Below are 21,973 nucleotides of genomic sequence, written 5' to 3'. Positions count from 1 at the left end.
TGGACTCCCACACGCTGACGAAGCTCGCCAGCCGGCCTCCCACCGGGGTGCTTCGGTGGGGGCCCGACCCCACGGCCGGTTCAGTCCTGCTTCGACGAGGCTTTGCCGCCTTGACCTCCTTGGCGACGACGGCGGGGTCCGCCTGACTTGCCTCGTCCCCTGTAAGCTTCCTGCGACGAGCGGGCCGCTTGACGGTAGGTGGAAAACCCGCCGCCGGAACCTTTGGAGGCGCCCTTGCCTCCGCCGCTCCGAAAGGGCGGCCGCCGTTGCTGGAGAACCCCGAGAGCCCGGGCCGTCTCCGTGTCTGCTTTGATGGCTTGAAGGGAATCGTCCACTGTTTTCCCAAACAGGTTGTTTCCATCGAACGGCATGTCCAGGACTCTGGTCTGCACGTCTTGACGGAAGTCAGTAGCCTCGAGCCATCCACGCCGCCTAAGGCACACGCCGTTGCCCACTGGCGAAATCCAGTATCGGCGATGTCCGTCGCAATCGTGATGGCGTGGTCCGACGCCACCTCACCTTCCTGCAAGATCTCTAGGGCATCCGCCCTCTTGTCGTCCGGTAGGAAGTCCAGCAGGGGGGCCAGTTTGAACCACAGCTCCCTGTCGTAGCGGACTACGATAGCCAAGGCGTTGGCCGCCTTAATCGTCGTTGCTGCAGACGAGATGACCCCCCCCCCCCGCTTTCTTCCTGGCTGCCGCGGAGACGACGGAGTCCGGGGTCGGCTGTGCCCGGAGGCACAAGGGGGCCGTGTCCGGGACCCGGTACTTCTTCTCGTACCGATCCCTTCTAGCCGGCGTCGTGAATGGGTTCTTGAGGAGGGCGAGGCCCTCATCCCAAATATCGTCCAGTAAAGGCACGGCGAGGACCGTCTTCCTCTTGGTCTCGCGCCGTTGATAAAGGAAACCTTCCTTCTTCTCCTCCGGGCAGAGCTGGAAGAGCTCGGATGCCCTGGCGATCATGGAGTGAAACGATCCAATCTCGTCAGGCGGGGAAGCCCGGGTGGGAGGTGACGACGGCAGATCCTCGTCGTAAATCTCGTCGTCCGTACCCGTCGCGGCCGTGTCAGTCCCCGTATCATCCCCACGAGTCGTGGACGGGGAGGAGGGCTGAACGGGGCGCGACGGCTGAAAAGGAGGTGGAGGGTGAATCCTTCTTTTCTTAGGGGGAGGGCTCCCAGAAGGGCCTGGCTCCGGGTCTCCCGACGGGAGTGGTTCCTCCGCTGGTGGTAACGGCAATCTCGTCCTTAACTCCGAGCATAAGGACTGTATAGCCAACAAAATGGCCGCCGAGTTGTCTTGCGGCGCTGGTAGAGGGGAGTCCGACGGGCGGTCAGGGGCCCCGTCGGCACCCTCGACGATATCGTCGTCTCCTGCGTCGGGATCCCTCCCGACGGGCTGGTCTTCCACGCCGACGCCGTGGCTTAAGACCTCGATCAGCTCTTCCTCAGAGGTTGAGGCCGAATCCACAACGACCTCCTGCCCCCCCTTTTTCTTCTCCGCCGGGAGTTTCACGGGGGTCCTGTCGATGGGCATAAAAGAGGACTCCCTCCGTGGTGGCAGGGAGACTCTGAGCCCCGAGGTCGCCACCACTGGTGTAGCCTCCACAGGCTGAGCCAGGGCCGCCGCGACTGTCTCGATAGAGGCTTTGGCCGGATGGATTAAGGCTTTCACCACCCTAGGTGCGCTCACTGCCTTCTCCGTGGGGGGGGGGGACACTGCCTCGCTCCCCCTCCGATGGGGCCTTCGAGCTCGACCGGGGCCTCTCCAGGAGCTTCGCCGGGTGCTCGGCCTTCCTCTTACCCGAACCAGAGCGTTGGCTCGTGGTTGATGGTGCCGGGGAGGATGCGCCCTGCCTGGCACCCGTAGAGCCCGACCGTTCGGCGCTCCCGGTGCCAGCGGACTCGCGGTGCTTGGCCTTGTGTTGGACCCCCGTCGCCGGGGCGTCCTCAAAGGTCTTAGAAGACCGCTCGGATTTCTTCCTCTTCTTCTCGCCTGACAGGCTCTTCCCTTCCAGCCAGTTGACGAGACGTTGATGGCGGTCCTTCATGGTCCGCTCCGACATGTTGCTGCAAAACGCACAGTCCTTCTCCACGTGCGTCTTGTCCTCATGTAGGCAGTAAAGACAAAAGGAGTGTTCGTCCTCCTTAAAGACATTCTGCAGCTGGCATCCAGGGCAGACCCTGAACAGCTTTCCGGGCGTCGAGCTTCCCTTCTCCTGGGCCATGTCCGAGATGGGCCTGAGAAACTTCTGGAGTCCTCCAAAAGCGTAGCTCGACGAAATCTTCACCCTTGAGGGGCGTAGACTAAGCCGACACGGGTCCCCGTTGATCGGATGAAGAGTCGGTGGAGCTTGAGGCTCTTTTTGAACGAAAAAATTAAGTTTTTGAGAAAAAACGTGAAAAAATAGCACTAACACTCGAGAGCAATAGCACGAGGATCCCAACACTTGAACGTGCGGTAAAAATCTGAAGATGGCTGCCAGAGGCGGGGCTTAGGTAGAGGGCAGTCATTGGCTGTGGTCAGTATGACGCAGAGATCAGTGATTGGTTACTACTACGAAAGACAGATCAGAAACGAAACTGATACTGTTTTTTTCTTTACCGAGGATTCCCAGCCCGACGATGGGGAATATTCATGAGCATGTGAATCCATGCCAGACCCCATGCTGGAGAAGGCATACGCTGTCATGACGTTCCACAGTATCTGGAATGCGTCGCCCAGGGAGCCGGGGCCTTGCCCCTGCCAGGATACAAACTACTGGCACTTCTTGTTGTCCCAGGAGGCAAAGAGATCCACCTGAGGATGCCCCCATTTGTTGGAGACCTCCAGCAGCACCTGATCGTTCAATCGTTCAATTGCCACTCATAATTGGCTGCTCTCAGTCTGCTGAGCCTGTCCGCCTCCAGGTTGGACTCCCCCGGAAGGTGGACGGCCCTGAGGAACATGTTATTCTCCAAGGCCCATTCCCACATGCTGATGGCTAGTCCGCATAGTGGAGGGCACCTGGTAGCCCCCTTCCCCCCCTGCTTGTTGACATAGTACATGCTGGTGGAATTGTCATCTGTAGGAGGATGGTCTTGCCAGCAATAAGCGGAAGGAAAGCTTTGAGAGCTAGCCAGATGGCTTTCAGCTCCAGCCAGTTCATATGAGACTCCTGCTCCTGCCGGGTCCAGACTCCATGGACACTGGTTGTCCAAAGTGGCCCCCCCAGCCTTCCAGGGAGCAGTCGGTGGTGATGGTGACCTGTGGGGCCGGCAGCCAGAAGGGCTTTTCCTATGTAAGTTGCAGTCCTTGGACCACCATGTGAGTTCCGAGTGGAGAGAAGGGGGAACGCTGACCGGCTCCGCTTGGGAGCCCTTCTCCCGATTCCATGAGGCTACGAAGTGCAGCTGTAATCTCCTCATCTTGAGTCTTGTGTGAGGTATGGCCAGTAGTACCACTGCTATGATACCCAACATGTGTTGGTACCAACAGTCAGAGGTCACTGCTCGGGTCAGGAAGTGAGTAGTGGCCCTCTTGATGGCTGTGATATTGTCCTCTGAGGGTAAGACTCTCGGAGCTCGTGTCCCAGATGAGGCCCAGGAAGGTCAGGCTCTGCGTAGGCTGCAGTTGAGACTTCTTGAGGTTGATCGTAAATCCCAGGTTGTGGAGTGTGGTCATAAGTGCGGAGGAAGTGTGGAGAGCCGCCTCCGGAGATCCCGCCCTGACGAGCCAGTCATCCAGGCACAGGTAGACCTGGTGGCCCTAGGCCTGAGGAGGGCTGCCACTGCATTCATGAGCCTGGTAAATACCCTGGGGGCTCAAATGAGGCCAAAGGGTAGCACCTTGTATTGGAAACGGCAGCCAATGAACCTGAAGCACAGAAAGGAGCGATGTGGCTGCCAAAACGGGACGTGTAGATAAGCATCCTTCAGAAACAGGAAGCACATCCAGTCTCCCTTGTCCAGTGTCTCCGCAATGAGTGCTGGCGTAACCATCTTGAATCTTTGAAGAGGAAGGGAGAGGTCCAACAACTCTCAGGCCAGCCTGGTTGTTCTTTTGTATGGCGAAAATCCTGGAATAGAAGCCAAATCCTTACTGGGAGGCTGGGTCTTCTTCCACTGCCTGGCTCTCGACGAGCGATCAAATTTCTACCAACAGAGTTGCTGTCCCAATCTGTGGGAGTGGAGGGGAGGAGAGAGGAGAGGAAGGGACGGGTAGGCGGTACCCTGTGGATACTACAGAGAGGATCCATGGGTCCGCGAAGTTCTGGCACCAAAAACTGTATGTGAAAGGCAAGCCTGCCCCCCACCGGAGACACGTGGACCCAAAGGGATGCGTCATGCCTTCTTTCCCTCTGAGGCTGTTGCAGAGGAGGGGGACTGGAAAAAGCTCCCCCCTTTTGTTGTTTGTGCCAGTGCTGACTCGGAGAGTGGTCAGGCTGTCTCGACCTCCGTTCTTGGAAGCCCCGGAACCTGCTGAATGCCCGCCCCTTATCAGAGCGTTGATGCGACTGGGTGTACGCCTGGGGCGTGGCGTTCGTTAGGATAGAAAAAGACTTTGCATTTTGTGAACTGTTCTTTTTAACTAATTCCTCATCAGTGGTGGAGTAAAAAAGGTTACTACCCTCGAATGGAAGGTCCAATATGCGTTCCTGGATGTCTGGGTTAAACCTAGTAGCCCGAAGCCAGGCAGTCCTTCTCAGGTCTACGGCGATGCATATGGCCCGGCCAGCGGTATCGATGTGGGCCAAGGTGGACTCCATGATGCCTTGCGTCACAGTTTGGCCTCTGCCAGCCCCGCCTTCAAGAGTGCATGGCTCTGCACCGGAAACTCTGGAAGGAAGTCGGCTATTTCCCACCAAAGTCTTTGGTTAACGGCTGCCAGCATGGCATCCACGTTGGATTGATGCAAGTATAGAGAGGCATTGGAGTACAGTTTCTTTCCGTACGCCTCCAAGATCTTCTCCTTCTTGCCTTGCAGCGCAGAGGACGAGGTGGCCGAGGACGACTGAGGCTTAGAGTAGAGTGACGCCACAGCGATCACCAAAGAGTGTGGTTGAGGGTGTGCCGACAGCAAGAGTGGATCCCCCTCCATTTGCCTATGCTTGGCGTCTAGGCGCTGATTGACAGGCTGGGCCGAGTGTGGCTTGAGCCACCACTTCTTGGCCAAGGCAACAATGTCCATCTGCATCGGGATCCCCGTTCTAGCAGGGGGGCGTAGAGTGAGGACTTCTGCCAGAATCCCTTCCTCTGGTTGGTACAACGTCCTTTCATCGCGGGATGTTTTTTTGCTGGGTTTTTTAACCGCAATTTTTTATCGAAAAAACACATCACATTTTTTAGAAAATGGGGGGTATGGGGGGGTAACCCCCCAAAAATAATTTAAAAAAAAGATGCAATGGGTTTTTTTCATTCAAAAAAGCAATTGTGGTAAAAAAACCCAGCGAAAAAACATCCTGCAATGAAATGACATGGAACCCTCCGGTTGTTTGACCTCAGGCTGAGGAAGCCCCAAGAATTCTGCCAAACCTGCAAGTTGTTTGTGAAAGGCCTTGGCTGACGACGGCATGTCGGGGTCCTCCTCCTTGTTTGTGCCCACTAGAGTGTCCGGTTGATCCGGATCGGGTGGAGGAGTACTGGGCACCGTGGGCTGCCATGTGGGAACCAGAGCCGGTGGCTGCTGCGGAGGCTGGAGCAGAACCGCCTGCACTGCGGGAGGTAAGGGAGCCCGAATCAAAAAGCTGGCAGGGGCAGCAAGGGCTGCATAGGGGCCGGAGGTGCTGGAGACATATGAGGAATGACTATGGGCGCTGGCAGTGTGGCCGCAGGGAGCATATCCCTGACAGTAACCAAAAGGATGGCCCCCATCTGGGGAGTTCGCATCAGCGCTAGGAACCTTTCGAAGAACCGGTCTTCGGCGGCTGAAGAGGCAGCACCTGATATTGAGGAGTGGCAGGTGGCTGCTGGGGCCGGAGAGTACCCTGTCTCGGTTGCAGGGGAAAGCTGCCCTGCGCTGTTGATGGATAAATTGTAGGCCACGTACCTGGTTGACATCAGTCCCACCTTGTAACTCGTTCTTCCACCTGCTCCGTTCCTAGGAGAGGCATCGGATGAGGAGCCATTTTCTCTGGCGCAGCGGCCATTTTGTCGAGCTGCATGCCACGTGCCGAAATCGTGGTGCTTGGCTCACTGGGCCAGACCTCAAGACTCCTGGCGGTGGAGCATGAGACCTACCCTGCACCTCAGGCCCTCGGCAGTGTCGCTGGTAGTGCTGCGTGCAGGCACCCCTCAGACATTCGGCCGGTACTAGGGTGATGCCCCTCGGGTGTACACCCAGTGAAAGGACCTTACGGTCCCTCAGCACTGACTCCGGAAGGATCGGATGACCCCTCAGCCGGAAGGCCGGTAGCTGGACTAGCCTCAGCACGTGTGCGAGAACCTGAAAGGTTCCTCCCGCTCTGGCGTTTCCTTGTGAAGGAGTCACCCTTACAGGGTGCGATGGAAAACAGTGGCCCTCCCTTGGGCCTTGATCTATGTCTGACTAAGTCCTTCAAGTCCTCTGGAGCCGACCTTTCGAAGAGTTCTCTCCACCGAGCTAGCCTGTTCTTCAATGCGCGTTGAGTAAGTGCGTCGCACGAGGTACAACCTTCGTAGTCGTGGTCGGGGCCAAGGCAGTGGAGGCAAAGAGCGTGGGGATCAGACTTAGGGAAGAGCCCCTTGCGGGCTGGTCACCTGCTGAAGCCCGCTGAAGTCGATATGCGCCGGGGAGGAGCGTGGCACCGGATGACCAAGTACCTGATTGACAAAAAGAATACAAAAAGATAGAAGAAAGTATCCATGGAAGAGTGCGTGGTATTACATGGCCGAAGCCAAACCCAGGAGCGCTGGTGAAATCGGCCTGTTCCCGTCGATGCAGAAAAGGGGACTGAGGAATGGCGCCGGTGGGTGGAGTCAGGTGAGAGCATGCTCCCTGGGCCGCGCCCCTGCACGCCTCTAAATTTAAAGGGGAAGAAGGTTCTGTCTCCCGTCCCTAACAAGAGACGCCCATACAGTATGGAGAAAAGGGGATGGGACGTAAGAGTATGTAGGAGGAAGGAGTCTCTCACTGTACCTTTCACAGATGGGAAATATCCATTTGCATATCAGTCATTGTCCTGCCCACAGGGGCAGTCCAGCACCGAAATGCTATGGCAATTCCTCTCTGAACAAGAGTACCAACAGCAACCCCATACACGTGTTTCAGCTTTGTTGGGCATCATCAGTGAGGTGAAGCTGAGCCTCTCTAAGCACAGTGAGCAGGGAGCTGCGAACTCTCAATGTGGTTAACAACCACTGAACAGGTTATCATGCCTTGTTCTTCCGAGAGAGGGGCGCCTGCTACCTTTGTTGAATTCTTTGGAGGAACTTGGGGTCGGTCACCCTAGGTTACCTGGGGCCAACCAGACGTGGACTCCCTGCTCACTGTGCTTAGAGAGGCTCAGCTTCACTTCACTGATGATGCCCAACAAGGCTGAAACACGTGTATGGGGTTGGTGTTGGTACTCTTGTTCAGAGAGGAATTGCTATAGCATTTCGGTGCTGGACTGACCATGAGGGTGGGACAAAGACTGATATGCAAATGGAAATTTCCCATATGTGAAAGGTACAGTGAGCAAAAAGCAGATGGCTGCGAACTCTCAATGTGGTTAACAACCACTGAACAGGTTATCATGCCTTGTTCTTCCGAGAGAGGGGCGCCTGCTACCTTTGTTGAATTCTACATGAAGGGAGCTACCAGTCTACCTTTGGGGTGTCCTCCAGCCACAAGTCTGCCTCCTGTCTTCTTCCAGTCCCGGTTATGAACAGCTCTGCTTCTCTCAAAACCAGTCTCTTTCTTATAGTCTCAGCCCTCTGCTCAGCCCACCAGCCTACCAATCAGCAGAAGCAGCAGAGAGCGGTTGAGATTACTTTCTACCTATCAGTATGAAGGACAAAGGCTGCTGAAGACAATGTTATTTTCAACCAATCAGTGCCATCAGCAGGAAGCAGCTCTACGGTTAGCATCTGGCAAGAAACATCAGTGCCCCCAAGGCGAACAGCACATTAGTTTACCCTTTTAGATTATAAATCATAGGAAGCACAGTAGTGCATTCACTGCGTTTACTATTCTCGAGACACCTCGCATTCGTCTCAGAAAGTCTGTAGTGCGTCATAAAGACGTTGTTTATGTTTTCGCAGTTAGATGGTTTGTTTATATTAAGTGGCCACAGTGTTCTAATCACAAGGACACTTGGCGCTCATCCCAGACAGACAAACATAATTCTTTGTTCTTAATTAGTACATTATGAATTCTTTCGCCTAAACTGAATGTAATTTAATTCAAAGTGCATTGCAAAGCAGTGCTCGCGTTTAAGAAAAAGGACTTTGTGCTTGCAGTGAAGGGAGCGTTCCCGACTTGGGAATATCACTCGAATATCGAGCTCTAAAGATGGTTAAACATGAAAATACATGCGAGAGTCTTTAGGTTTTTCCTGGACAACAGCGTGCAAGACCGGTGCAGCAGCAACTACCTGCAGGAAGAACACAGCCATCCAGCACCACATGCTTTCAGCATATAGAAGTCAAAGACCTAGAACGGACCAAGTGTAAGCAACCCTCCGGCGGCTCCCGAGGGAAGAGCGAGGTGGCGAGGAAGGGAATACACCTATGCGGCAACAAGACCGACCTTGCTACATTCCCCAGCAGCAGCTGCAAACACCATTAGGCTGGAGCTAAAGCCCTACACCCAAACAGACTAAACAAAAGGGCGCAGAACACTGCACATACTGTTCCTACCTTAGGGGGATCTAGACCAAGGCCCCAACACGAACTTGGACACAGCACTATCCTGGCCACCATCACTATTTTGTGGCAGGGTGACGCAGAACAAAAGTGGCAGAGTTTAGCCTGCTATTTAACATCTTTGCTGATTCTAACACTTCCAGGGTGGGGAAGACAGGGGCAGGTTGGTCAGGGTAAGGTTTGCAATGACAGGAGGTGGGGGAACATAAAGATGGCAACAATATGCAGGAAGCTGCGGGTTGTTTGTTTGAGGTCAGAAGAGGAAGAGGAGGAGGAGGAGGAGGGGGGGGGGGCAGACCACGAGACCAGTAGGAGGAAGGAAGGAGAAGCAGAGTGTGGTGGCGATTTCTGGAGCAAGTGAGGTATTGATTAATGAGTGCAAATGTACTACGCTACGAGTGTGCGTGATACAGTAACGTGTGCGTGATACAGTAACGAGTGTGGTTAAGAGAGAAAAGTATAGTGAGTGTGTGAAGTGTTTGTGTTAGTGAAAGGAGAGTGTCTGAGTAGGAGCTGGAGTGGTAGTTGTAGTAAGAAGGAGGGAGTAGTAGTGCGGAGGAGAAAGTAGTGCGGTGGAGGGAGAAGTAGTGCACAGGGGGCAGAAGTAGTGTGGTGGAAGAGTAATAGAGGAGAGGATACAGTAAGATCAAAGGGTGAAGGCCAGCATAGTAAGAGTGAGAGGCATTAGAGAGTCTGAGGAGAGGGAAGAAGACAGAAAAAGTAGAAGGGAGAGTAACTGGAGGAGGAGAGTAGTGAGAAGAGAACAACAGGTAGTGAAAGGGAAAGGAGTAAGTGGGTTTCATAGAACAAAGTCTTGAGTAGGGCGTGTGTCTGGAAGGCATAATCCCATACCCCTTGAGAATAATACAGTTTAGGAAGTCACTGAGGGATTTCAGATAGAAAAGGGATATTGCTGTCAGGTAATCACTTCCAGCACAAATCAGCTATTAGACAATAGGGGTACATTTTCAGTATCTACTAACCTGGAGCAAGGGATGCCTGTGTTAGGGAGGAGGTGCTTTTTAAATGCAGGAGAGAGAGAAGGCCCATAGGACCTAATGACAATTAAATAAACACCCTTGAACTGTCGCAGAGCATTGGGGCATTATTTAAACCAACTGGGACACTCTCCTTCACTAGCTACACTTGGATGCCTTTAATTTCCTGCCCATCTTCAGTTTTGTTACAGCTGCATTGTTTTTAAATATATACATGGCCTAGCTGCCACACTCTTCCCTTATCTCGATCTACTTTCCCCTTCAACCTCTCCATTACACATCTTACTAATTAAAACCTGTTCCTCGCCCTGCCTAGGCCAAGTCCCATTTATGTTTTTATTTTCTCCTTTCTACTATTCTACTTTCTACTCTCTACTATTCTACTTTCTACTATTGAAGACCATTCCTTTGTCTGTCTGCTCTTTCTCTCTATTTCTCTCTTTCTTTACTCATCTTCTCTCCTTTCCCAACTGTTATGCATAGAATACTATTCTGATTTGCCTCAGTCTACTTATGCATTTTATTATTACACCTATTTATTAATTCCTTTACAGTGCTCATGTGCAAGCCCTTTAAGAATACAAAAAACAAATGAGAAATTGAACCTAGTAGGCGTCTCAACACTTCCAATGTGACTAGTAGGGAACAGAGATGTATTCCTGTTGGACCAAGGGTTTTATTTACAATAGAAAAATAGGCTCCTATTCTGACACTGGCTTAGCAAAGGTTGTCAGGTTTAGGCACACTCTAAGGTGTCAGGGCTCTTTCTCCAATAGGGATACTGACCTTACTTTGGATTTCTACCCCTAATACAGTGTCAAAGATATAGCGCTGTGCTGTCTACATTGCCACAGTCTTAGGGATATAGCTCACAGCTTGCTTGACCACAGTCTCATGGATATAATGCCCACCTACCTTCTTTGCCCAATCAGTGTCCCAGGGATATAGTGCTGACCTCGCAACTTGTAATCCACCCAGAGATATAGTGCTTAAACCCCTTCTGTGCTGTTCAGAGACCACATGCCTGTCAAAAACATGACTGTGGCTCCTGCTCTGTCAGAGAGCACCACCACAGACTCCAGTTAGCCTCGGGATTGCACTCTTGTCATATTACTCAAAGCATGGCACCCCGAATCCTCTTTTACAACCTAGTGTTTGGAGATTCTTTAGTGATATTTTGAATGTATTTCTATTCCAACAGGAATTTTGTCCATCGCTATTAATGTCGCATTCAGGAATGTTGAATGAATGTTGGGCAAAATATATAAGCTCTTCAGTAGAATCATAATTTTATTTACATTTATGTTACCCCAAAGGCCTGGTTTAAGAGATGACCTCTTTTCCGCATACTGTCAGAATTCCAGTGGCAGCAAACCAATGTTCACAGATATTATTTTCTGTGTGTTGTTTGGGAAGTCTATTCTGAGATACGTACAGGGGACATGACAGTTTTTAATTTGTAGTTTGGTTCTCCCAGGTCCCTGTCAGCGGACCTGGATAAGATAGGCTTGAATATAGACTTTCATAGTATATTTTCTAAGCACGTCTCGCTCATATGTGTTTTGGTGATCTCAAAACTACATAGTAAGCTCTCTTCTGGCTGATGCATAACAGGAGCATATCGTCGTATATAGTAGCGTCTTTACTTGTGGATTCTTGGATGCCCAGAAATGCTTCTTCGGGGTACAGTCTTATGGACAATATATCTGGACCATGCCCAATAATAGAGGAAATATCATGCATCTCTATTTTATGCTATATGCATTTCCAATTTACTTTACCATCCCGGACTGCTGTACTTTGGGCTTTTGCAGTGGTAGAGAGGAGGCTGGGACTGGAGCCACCAGGGCAAGGACCAGGAACTTCCACCCATGGTTAGGCTACTTGGTCTGGTTGGTCGGCTGCATGGAGTGACACACATCTGGTTCTTGCCTAGTGGACCCGACACTGGTTCCCAAGAGACACTCTTCTCCCTCCTCGATGGTTCATAATGATCTTGCACTTAGAGGAACCTTCCCTTGTTCCTCTCATCTCCTACTACCACCCTATTCTTCGCCGGATTCTCCCAGCTCCTCCTTGTTGCCTCGCCATGCTCCTACCTCGTTCTCTCCTCCACTCTAACCTGTCAGGCGTATGACATACCTTATATTCTCCTCCCTCTCTTGCATCTTCCTTGGCTACCACTTATCTCTTATTTTTCCAACTCCCTTCAGTAGTGGTTTCTAAACTCCTACCTCAGCCCCACATAACTACTAATCCGGCAGTAATCTCAATCATAAAGGTGAAATGGGCACATCATGAATGGCACACCTCCTTCGCCTCTTAAAGGAAACGCATCCTAAGTTTGTCCCTGGTCGCCCCCTGACATGACACCAGGATAAAGTGGGGTGAACCGGGGGTCCTCACTATACTGCCTCTGGATCACTTAGCATGTGGTGGTACGTGGTCACCAGAGTCATCCCACCGTTCACCCCAAAGGCAGTGCAAGGGCCTTCATCAAAACTCACACAATAGGACCACATCTCCTCTCCGTTTATTGCTGATGCAACAGAAAACCTTGACCTAAAGACAGTGCCTGGAACACAAAGCCTCTCATGGTTCTGCTCCAAGCTAATCTACCAGACTGCTCCCCTGCCCCATTACCGGCCGCACACCAAAGGTCAGCCTCAAAGAACGTGCTTATCCTCAAGACACAAGAGTTCTATGGGAACATCACTACACTTCAAAGGCAGGTGACTCTTTCCTACATACATCTTCATGAGCTCATGAAAATCGGCAAAACATTAAAAATGCTCTGCCTACTGAGCAGTTATCTCAACAACTGAGATCTCTTTTTTGTGTCCGTCCATTTTACCTCAAAGGACTTTTAAGTGGACGTCCAGTAGCTTGAGCACTAGATACAATATGAATGCAAGATAAATAATGACCTCAATGGTGAGCAAAAGGAAAAGAAACGGAAGCAAAAAAGTAAAGCAGGATCGACACCCATTTCGCTGTATGTTCTTAGTTGGTATGTCAAAAAAAACTTACACTTACATTTCTAATTCGAACTAGTCTTCTTTTAAAAGCACTTCCCGCCACCAAATCTGCCTCCGATATATAAAGAACACACAATTTATTTGGAAGCTGAAAGTCCACCAACCCCAGAGCCTCCTCAAAATGCAACTGGATTTTCCCTACAAATATAAATTAGAAAAAATAAAAGTTAATACAACTATGTATTTGTATACAAAATAAACATCAAACTCATGTGTTGGCAAGAGAGAACACCCTGTGGCGGAGCTAACAGAATGTATTAAATGTTATACTCCCTGTAATAGGCCGGCATTACCACAGTGCATGGCTTGGATCTGCCTTGACAAAGCAATAAAAATACATTTTCAGAAACAGCGACAGATATAGATATTTCAGTAGCTGTGAAATGTAATGGATGTACAGTTTTTCATAATGAGTGAAGAAGAATTATATAAAGGAACAGTACTGTAGCTGGCAATGAGAAAAGGGGAAATAATGGTGTTTGCAATTTCCTTTTTAACAATCGTGGCTTGCTTTCAACATAGAAGTGTGAATATCTTAAGAACTCATTGCAGTAATGGATGGAAACGTTGACTGGGAATAATACCATGATAATGTATAACTTGGGAGTAGGCTTCTGTATCCAGGTCCTATTGTGCAAAGAAATTCTCACTATAGCCCGCAGTAGCGGGATATACCGGAAAACTGTGTTAACTGGTGGGATCAATTAATGAAGGCAGAGTGATTTTAACATGGCACTATAGCTCACTAATGTGGTCTTTAAGACCATTAGCACTTGGGCTAAACGTCTCAGTGCTTTGCTTGGGATCCATACTTTACAAGTCAGGGGCCGAACATACTTAAGACGCCAACAACAACTGCAACATGGTCAACGTAAGTAGCATGTAAGATGCCATCTCAGTTTGGCTTGCGCCACTTGCATATCAGGCTGACAGTTTTGGGCCAAGGCAAATCACTTTAGAGGGCCTCCATGGCTCTCTGGAGAAGATGCAAGGAGCTAACTCTGTCAGGCAGGTAATAAAAACCAGTGACTCAAGCCATGAGTAGTGATGCAGAAAGTCAGTGTGGGGGGTGGGGTGCGGGGTGGGCGGGAGTGTGAAAGGCACCTGCAGGTCCTCCCTTCCGGAGAGGTGCCCACAGATCTGGCACTAGCGCAGTGGAAGGGAATCGAGCCAGGCTCCTCAGCATCAAGCGTCGAACCAGGAGTCTGGGTGCCGAATGAGGTCTGAGTCGGAGAGTGGTTCCAATAGTGAAGAGCTGTTTGGCAACATCGATGGCTTGCAGGTCGAAGATGTTGGGAAACAGCAGGTGGTAGAAGGCTAGATGGCCTCGCATGTGAAAAAGAAGAGACTTGCCTTTGGCCACGAGCGGGTGTGACTGGCTGAACATGGCATTGTGGTACTGCAGCAGCGACTTCATGGAGTGCAAAGAAGAGGTAACCAGGCAAGCAGTGATGAGTTTGGGATGCTAGAAGGCTCGGTGGGTCTCAGATGCAGAGACAGCGGCTAGCAAAACGGCGATCGAGCATTAATTGAAGAGGACTTTGGCGGTTTCTTTGCAGCAGCTTGGACGGCATCAAAAGTGCCCAAACCAGCGTCAGGGAGAGCCAAGGGTTGCTTACTTGGTACTTTGGTTGGTGGGAGACGCAGTCCAGGATCTCAGGGGCAGAGTGAAACCTCCTTTCTGCCTTTCCCAACCAGAAAAGGTTGTAGAGAGCACTTGCAGGGTTTGGTCACTTCCAGCAAACAGGGTCATGGATATCAGTGTGTCAGTTGCAGTAGAGCCTTGTCCAGTTAGCTGGTCATCCCAATATAGGCCCCTAGGTTGATTAAGAAGAATTGCTTTTCTCTTACTTGCAGCTCTTGGTCTACACCTCTGTGCCAGAGGGTTCTGGAGTAGACTGTACTCCCAAACAGTATCTAGTGAGAACATCTTCAAGAAATGTCCAACATTGAACCTAAAAGGAGAGGGTTTCCCCACTTATATAGGTACAATGATTCAGAGGAATGGTCCATAGCAAGCCTGTTAAGGGTCCAATCCAGGCTTTGTTAATAAATATACTTTGGCTTCTGGTGGTATACCCAGAGTGCCTTGCCCTTCAGAAAGGGGTAGGGTACAGATGTTTGGGAGCCCTAGCAAAATCCAAGCTGGTGAGACCCCTCTGTGGACTAAAGCCCTTGCCTTGGCTACTCCAACTAAACCCTTTGCTGTGTCTACCTCATTAAAAGGACTCCAGTAATTAGCAACCTGGTGAGAGAGAAATCAATTATTTTATTCGGCCTGCGCCATTTTATATGAAACAAAAACAATACACATAGTACAACACTAACACAATATAATGGTCCCAACACTATCTGAATACAGGCTATGTAAATACTTTCTAAAATTAGATTAAAATTGTCTATCGAGTCTTTTAAAAGCAGCTTTCCCATATTCACACAGATCCACTATAATACCAATGTCATTACAACACAATATAAATGCCATTGCCTCCGCTGTAGTTCTAATATCATAATGAATAACATGCCCCTTCAGTCACTGTCTCCTAAGATCAATCAACAGGTTACAAATCAGCATAAAATGGGACAATTCTTCAGTAGCCCCACACCCACAGGAGCAGAACCTATTAGACAACCACGAGTCACGACATTCCCCTTAGAGGTAAGCACAAAGTCTTAACATTATGATAATTCTCCTTTGTTCAGGAGACCTTAGTTTAATTATCGCATTTCCTTCAAAAGCCATGCGGCGAGCGTAAGTAAAATATTTCAGGGAACTCGGGTTTGAAATACGACTCCTAGTATAGTCATGTGCTAACAACTTAGAGCATAAAATCTACACCCCAACACGTACACATTGCAACACACTTTTTTAAAGAGGGATACTTTATGTGTGGGAACTGAGCCTCCATTTCCCCCATACCATTTGTGATGTTTAGGTTTTCTAGGCTCTTAGCGGGTATTTTCAAAAATAATTCTAAGTGTTCCACAAGTAGCCCAATACTTGGTACAGCCAAATCCATCCGTAGTGCCTCCCCTGGTGTGCTAGGTCCAAGACTCATTACCTTCCTCAGTAAACCATTTTTTAAATAGGATATAAACGCAGTATAGTCTATGTGTCCCCATATTTCACAGCTATACTGACCCCGCAGAGTATACTCTGGCTTTCTTGACCTTAATACATATGATATATGATATGGTTATAGGTCAAAGTTTCGAATGAATAGGATCGAATGCCTAAAGGGTCGAATCAAAAAGGACCTAAAACCAAAGGGTGGAATTTTTTAAATTTTTTTGGGGGGGGGGGGAGAGGGGCGCCCCCAAACCCCCTTTTTTGTAGTAAAACCACTTTTTTTTCAAAAACGGAAACCCCAAAAAATATATATTTAAAAAAAAAAAATTCGACCCTGGTTTTAGTTCAAATTGAGTCGACCCTTTGGCATTCGATCCTTTTGCATTAGGTACTTTAACTGGACACCATATCATATGAAAGTTTATTTATATAGCGCCTATACACTGTTTTACAGCGCTTCAAGGCAAGGGAGTGAACAAGGGAAAATACAATGACATTCTTACAGGCCATGAACAGTAAGGATGTGAAATTAACTATCATACTCGGCCTGACAACATTTCAGATAGTGCAAGAGCCAAGACATAGATAAGGAAGGAAATGGAAACAGACAGGCGACTACCGTACTAGGCCTGACGACATTTCTAGTAGAGCAGGAGAAAAACAAGAGGTGAGGGAGAGGGGTGCAGAAAGGTAGGGGAGGAACAAAACAAGTGACTATCATACTAGGCCTGATGTCATTTCACATAGTGCTGGAGGGCGGTGGGGAGGAAAAAAACAGTAATGGGAGGGGGGGAGGAGACAGACGATGTTGGTATCATACTAGGTCCAGGGACAATTCTGATAGAGTAAGTGCATAAGGAAAAGGAAGAAGGGAAAGGAGGAGAGAACAGAGCTAGCAGTCAAAAGAGTGGAGAAGCAAGAGGGGAGAGAGTGAATATGTATTCAAATGGCAGCCCCCAAATGTATAATAGAAGCTAGCCAAGGCACCCAATCCCACACGCAGCCTTTTTTCCACCACGCCAAGATTCGGGATACAGCAAAAAAATAAAAATCAAAAACAGTCCACAAATAATTATAAGCAGAGGGTGCAACATTTTCACTAGACACTAGCCATTGGCTGGTGAAATTTGACTCTTGGCGAGTAAGAAATGGTGTGCTGTGTGTATGTATAGAATTTAGGTGGCAAGTGACTACTTACGGCTGGCTAGTAGCTTGCAACCACAATAATATGCACCACCTCGATATTCACATTATTAACTGACCATACATATACAGGGCTATTTTTACCAAACACCACCATTTTTGATTTAGAAAGGATTTAACTTTTAGCCATGTCTCTCAAAATACCTGGCTGCAAAGCCTAGACTACATCCTCATCCCTTGGGGGGTCAGGTCTAACAAAATCGCAGTGTTGGAGTAAAGGAGAGCAGAGTAGGTGAATCAATTTAGAAATGGTGGAATACATTTTTCTTGCTGACAACTGGGATAAAGGTCGGATAAAAAGACAAATAGCAGTGGAGCTAAAGAACAGGCCTGCCTAACACTCTTATTGGTGTTAAGCTCCCTCCCCCACCCCCCCACCCCCGCTGCATCCACTGCTACCAACAGAAGTCGAGGTATCAGAATAGAGGCAGATTATCGGCTGCAATAAGGCAACAGGGACACCTAGTGTATAAAGTTTACTTAACAGAGTTTCCCGGTCCAGGGAGTCAAAAGCTTTAGCCAAGTCTAAAAAGGATGAGTAAACCCAGCCTCGCCGAATTAAAACATACTTTCAAGCACAGTATTGAGAAAAAAAGCAGTGATCGATCGTCCTAAAGCCTTTCCTAAAACCAGCTTGATAAACTGGCAGAATACAATTTGCTTTAGCCCACTCCTCTAATTTTACAGCCAGATAACTAGCAAAAATCTTGGAGGCACTATCCAAAAGGGATACGGCGCAGTAACAATCACTAGGCGATCCCCCCTTCTTATATACTTGTATAATTACACTCTTACTCCATGATAGATAGAAACTGGGCAATCACCAAAATCGGAGCCCGCTATACCTGGAACATTTTATATACAGGGGTCGAAATTCTGATTTCATGGGCAGAAGCTAAAACTAGGCATCACCTAGTAGGCAGCAGCTACTACATGGCGTGCCGCATATCTAACTGAAATGAGATGCACACTTTTTTGTCCATTATATACAATCGATGATACTTTAAATGATTGTTTATACACATTCCCAAATACAGTAAGTTAATGTCACATAGGCATATTTGTATGGCAGCAGTTGGCCTCTGGTGCCAAAACTAGCTCCTAGTAGCGGTTGGTGCCAAGCTAACCCGGCTCTGTAGAGATAGAAGCAGGAGCTAAATAGCTCCCAGCCATTTTTAACCCGGATATATATCCAACCTTACACCATCTGGGCCAGAGTTTTTTCCGAATTTGCTACCAGAGATTGCCCTCAACACCTCTTCTAATGTAAAAACACTGCTTGGAGGGAAACTTTACATAAGCAGAGAGGCTTCTGCAACCACATTAAACAAGATCTACTTATAATGCAACACCCAGCCTGTAGGGGAGATTAGGCTACAACCATCACTTATCCTATGAGACACAAGGCCCCAGAAACCTTTTATATTGTTTTCCATAACCAGCCTGTCCAACAAGTCCCATTGCGACTCAATATACACGTTTTTCTTTTCTTTCAATATTTTTTTTATAAGATTGTTTTAGATTATGTAATTCACCAGCAGTTATGCGGTTACTTTCTGAAATGTCAAATAGTTCCTGTTTTGCCCAAAGGCAACCCCCTTCATACCAGGGAACATCTTGATGCCTTTTTAACCATAGATCTGGTTACATAGTTTGACCTCTTAAGGTACTCGCTGGAAATTAAGATGGCTAGCTCTCCATATGCTGGGATTATTGCAACCGAGGCTCCTGGCATAAAGCAGATAAATGTACCCCATTTACACACCTCTTCCTTCCTCGAGATCACAGCTATCTTTTCTATGGATCATGTGATTGTTTTAAGATATAGTTCCTGTTGTCTACAGGTATAGGTATTGAGAGTCTCCAGCTTATACAAGAGAACAATGGGATTATGGCCACTTTCAGGTCGAACATGCACAGCAAAATCACTCGCGTGTGGATAGGAGAAGCAGTCAGACAGTAGTCTATTAACATGCTCTGGCACCAGATTTGAAGGTTGCCTTGGGAGGGTTATCCCTACAAAATTTCCCATTTAGTTCAACCAAGGAGAACAGATACTACATGCTATTTATAGAGCTTTCCGACCCTTATCTTGTTCCATACTTAGCCCCAATTTAGCATCAAATTCTCCCTTAATAATAATGCTATAATTACAGCTAGATGTAATAAATGTTGCCACCAGCTATTGGTTTAAAAGAAGTTTGTAACATTCTCTTTTGGGTTTAAGTATGCATTAATAACAATGAGCTTGTGCCGACAGCCATCACTGGGAGCAAGGGAGATGGCTATTGCCTAGTCAATATTGCTCAGTGCCCAAGTTGAAAGAAGTCTTCCTAGTACGATTTTTTTTTAGTTTCCCTAGGTTCTCCCATGACTGATGCCCAAAGTCCTCTGCTCTTGCTCTCTCACTCTCTAGAAAGACACACCAGGAGGCAACTGGGCAGGAGTCGATTGGGGATTGTGGTCGGGCAATTGTGATAGTAATTTTAGTAATTTGTTATTTATCAGGCGCTTAATAGCCAGAGGTTTCTAAGCGCGGACCTGGGGATCGAATCTGTGCTGTTCCAAGTCGTCTTGCTTCCAAGGCGAGCTCGTTGCCCCTGAGCTATACTCCTGAGACAATGAGGCAGATATTTTGTAATTCTTTAAAGGTGTTGGGAGGGTCAGTTGATGAAGATGCATGATGCCTAAAAGACCCATCTTCAAAACCAGCAATCCCTTCCCCATGCCTGCTCCATTCTCAGTCCTCCCTAAGGAACCAGCAAGCTGCCCTGTTACGTGTCCTTCCACCATTGACGAATTAAGAACATATGCTTCTGCACCGAGTCAAGCTACAGCGCTGAACTAACCACCAGGCAAGTGATGGCCATGACATGGGCCCAAACGCCAGAGAAAGACATGTATGGCTGTGGTGGCTAGATGAAGCAAGCTTTAGAGATTGATACCAACAAGCAGGAGTCCAGAATTGGAGTTGGGACAGAAAGTGGTATGCAAACGGTGAAATGCCCAAGGCCTGAGCTTTCCAATCATGTTACCCACCCTAAAACCTCTGCTCCTTCATACAGTGTGAAGAGGCAAGAGCTGGTCCCAGATCCCTTATCTCTATATTTACATTTTTTATTGGATATTTGTAAGGCGCCTATACAACAATGGTGTTTCGAGGCGCCACAAGACAAAAAAGGGGGGTGCGGGGAACAAGGGAGAAAGATAACAACAGTCCTACAAGGTCTTGTAACATTCGGATCGTGCAAGTGCAGTAATAAGAAGAACGAGGCAGAGGGGGGTGAAGGTCTGAGCAAAATGCAAAGTGCTAGGGTGCATGGGGGTGTAACCACTTCCACCATTATATCTGGCACTTGCCCTCTGTTAGGCAGAAACCTGTGCAGTTCCCTTAGGGACCACTGCAAAAGGCTTAAGACTACAGGTGTTGGCAGTAAACCCAATTGGTAGCAGTCTGTACCACCCAGATTTACCTGGTAGCTGTGGCTGAGCAGCCAGACTTCTCTCAAGAAGAGTTAGACAGTATGTAGAGTATACAAGATCGGTACCAAAATACACTAGCACAAGCAAACACTGACCAGAGCTTTGGTATCAAGTATACAATTATTTATTTAAAGACACACTTACAAACACTCTAGCACTATTATTGTAAGCAAGTTCAAAAACACAGTCACTATTAATATATATACATCCCTTATTCCTTATTAGACAAGTCTTCGTTAACACCACTTATTTCCAGACAGAGGTGAGCGCTTAACTAAAGATGGCACTCCAATAAGTTAAGAAAAAGGGAGGGAAAAGGCAGAAATCAGGAACAGCACACAACACAATACTTTAGAAGCGCTCAGCAAGGCAGGAAAGGCAAAGTCTACTGGTGAGCCAAAGGTTCAGAGGCCCGGCTCCCTCTTGGAGAGAGTAGGACACCAATACGCCCAAGATCACACAGTTTAAAAGGCTTGGAGAGTCTTGCAGAGAGTTTCAAAAGGAATCAGGTCGGCTCAGAAAAGTTCAGTTAGCCAGCCTAGGGCCAACCCAAGTGGTAAATTGAGGATTTACCAGACACCCCACACAGACCGTTGCGAGGGAGGCCAGGCGGACACAGTACCTTGAAAGTGGCGAGAATCCTCCAGCAGGGGCAGTTGTTCCTGCCAGTGGATGCAAGTCGCGGCGTCGTCCAGAGAAAGAGAAGATCTCGACATGGAGGAAAGCTGAAGGTCGTTGCACTGCCAGGGAAGAAACCAGCCACGGAGTTCTCCGGTAAAAAAAGGTACTACCCTTTTATTTGCGGTAGTGGTAAAACGCGGTATCCCGGTTGCTGGGGTGCTTGGCACAGGCAAGGCGGCCACGAGATGATCCGGGAAGGCGAAAAGGCAGGCAAACTGGTTATCCCCACCAGTCAAAGGAAGAAGACTCTTCGGGATGAAGATCTCCTCTGTCGTTGGAAGAAGTGGTCAGTTCAGCAGGGCTCCACCGGTGGTGTCGTCGTTGCAGGTCGGCTCAGCTTCTCCCTCTTCGGATTCTTTGGTCCTGTGGCGACGTCTGAAGTCCCAGTCCCCAAAGCCCTGCTTTTATGCAGAAAACCCCCATTCATCAGTCCTAGCTGTCACTCAAACATGCTAAGTGGTGAGCCGGGCGGCTCACCACTGGGCCAATCACACAAGAGTGCGACTTGAGTTGCCGAGGCAACTCAGTCCAGGGTGCCTAAACCCCCTCCCACACCCCCTGTGGTACCCAGACAGAGTGGCACCACTTTGGAGGGCTTCTGTGCAGAAGCCCGCCAAAAGTGGAACAAAGGGCTCAACTTCGGGTTGGAGTCACAGACGCGAACACAAATGCCATTTTGGAACCGAGTTCTGGCAAA

General features: G+C 48.8%; 1 protein-coding gene across 4 annotated transcripts in view; it reads right to left on the bottom strand.

Annotated features, from left to right (window-relative positions):
* The window catches only part of FAAP24 (FA core complex associated protein 24), a 264,124-nt gene that overhangs the window by 49,380 nt on the left and 192,771 nt on the right, over positions 1 to 21,973 (bottom strand). For 2 of the 4 annotated variants that reach the window (XM_069639129.1, XM_069639135.1), the window contains exon 3: positions 12,838 to 12,977. The exons of the other annotated variants lie outside the window; for them this stretch is intronic. In XM_069639129.1, the coding sequence (XP_069495230.1) occupies positions 12,838 to 12,977 (140 nt within the window). The remainder of the gene's footprint in view (positions 1 to 12,837; positions 12,978 to 21,973) is intronic. 4 annotated transcript variants of the gene reach the window in all.

The sequence above is a fragment of the Ambystoma mexicanum genome, chromosome 1q (genome assembly GCF_040938575.1).
Source record: "Ambystoma mexicanum isolate Mex_15411 chromosome 1q, UKY_AmexF1_1, whole genome shotgun sequence".
Classification (NCBI taxonomy): Eukaryota; Metazoa; Chordata; class Amphibia; order Caudata; family Ambystomatidae; genus Ambystoma; species Ambystoma mexicanum.
This window is presented reverse-complemented; position numbering and strand designations above follow the sequence as displayed.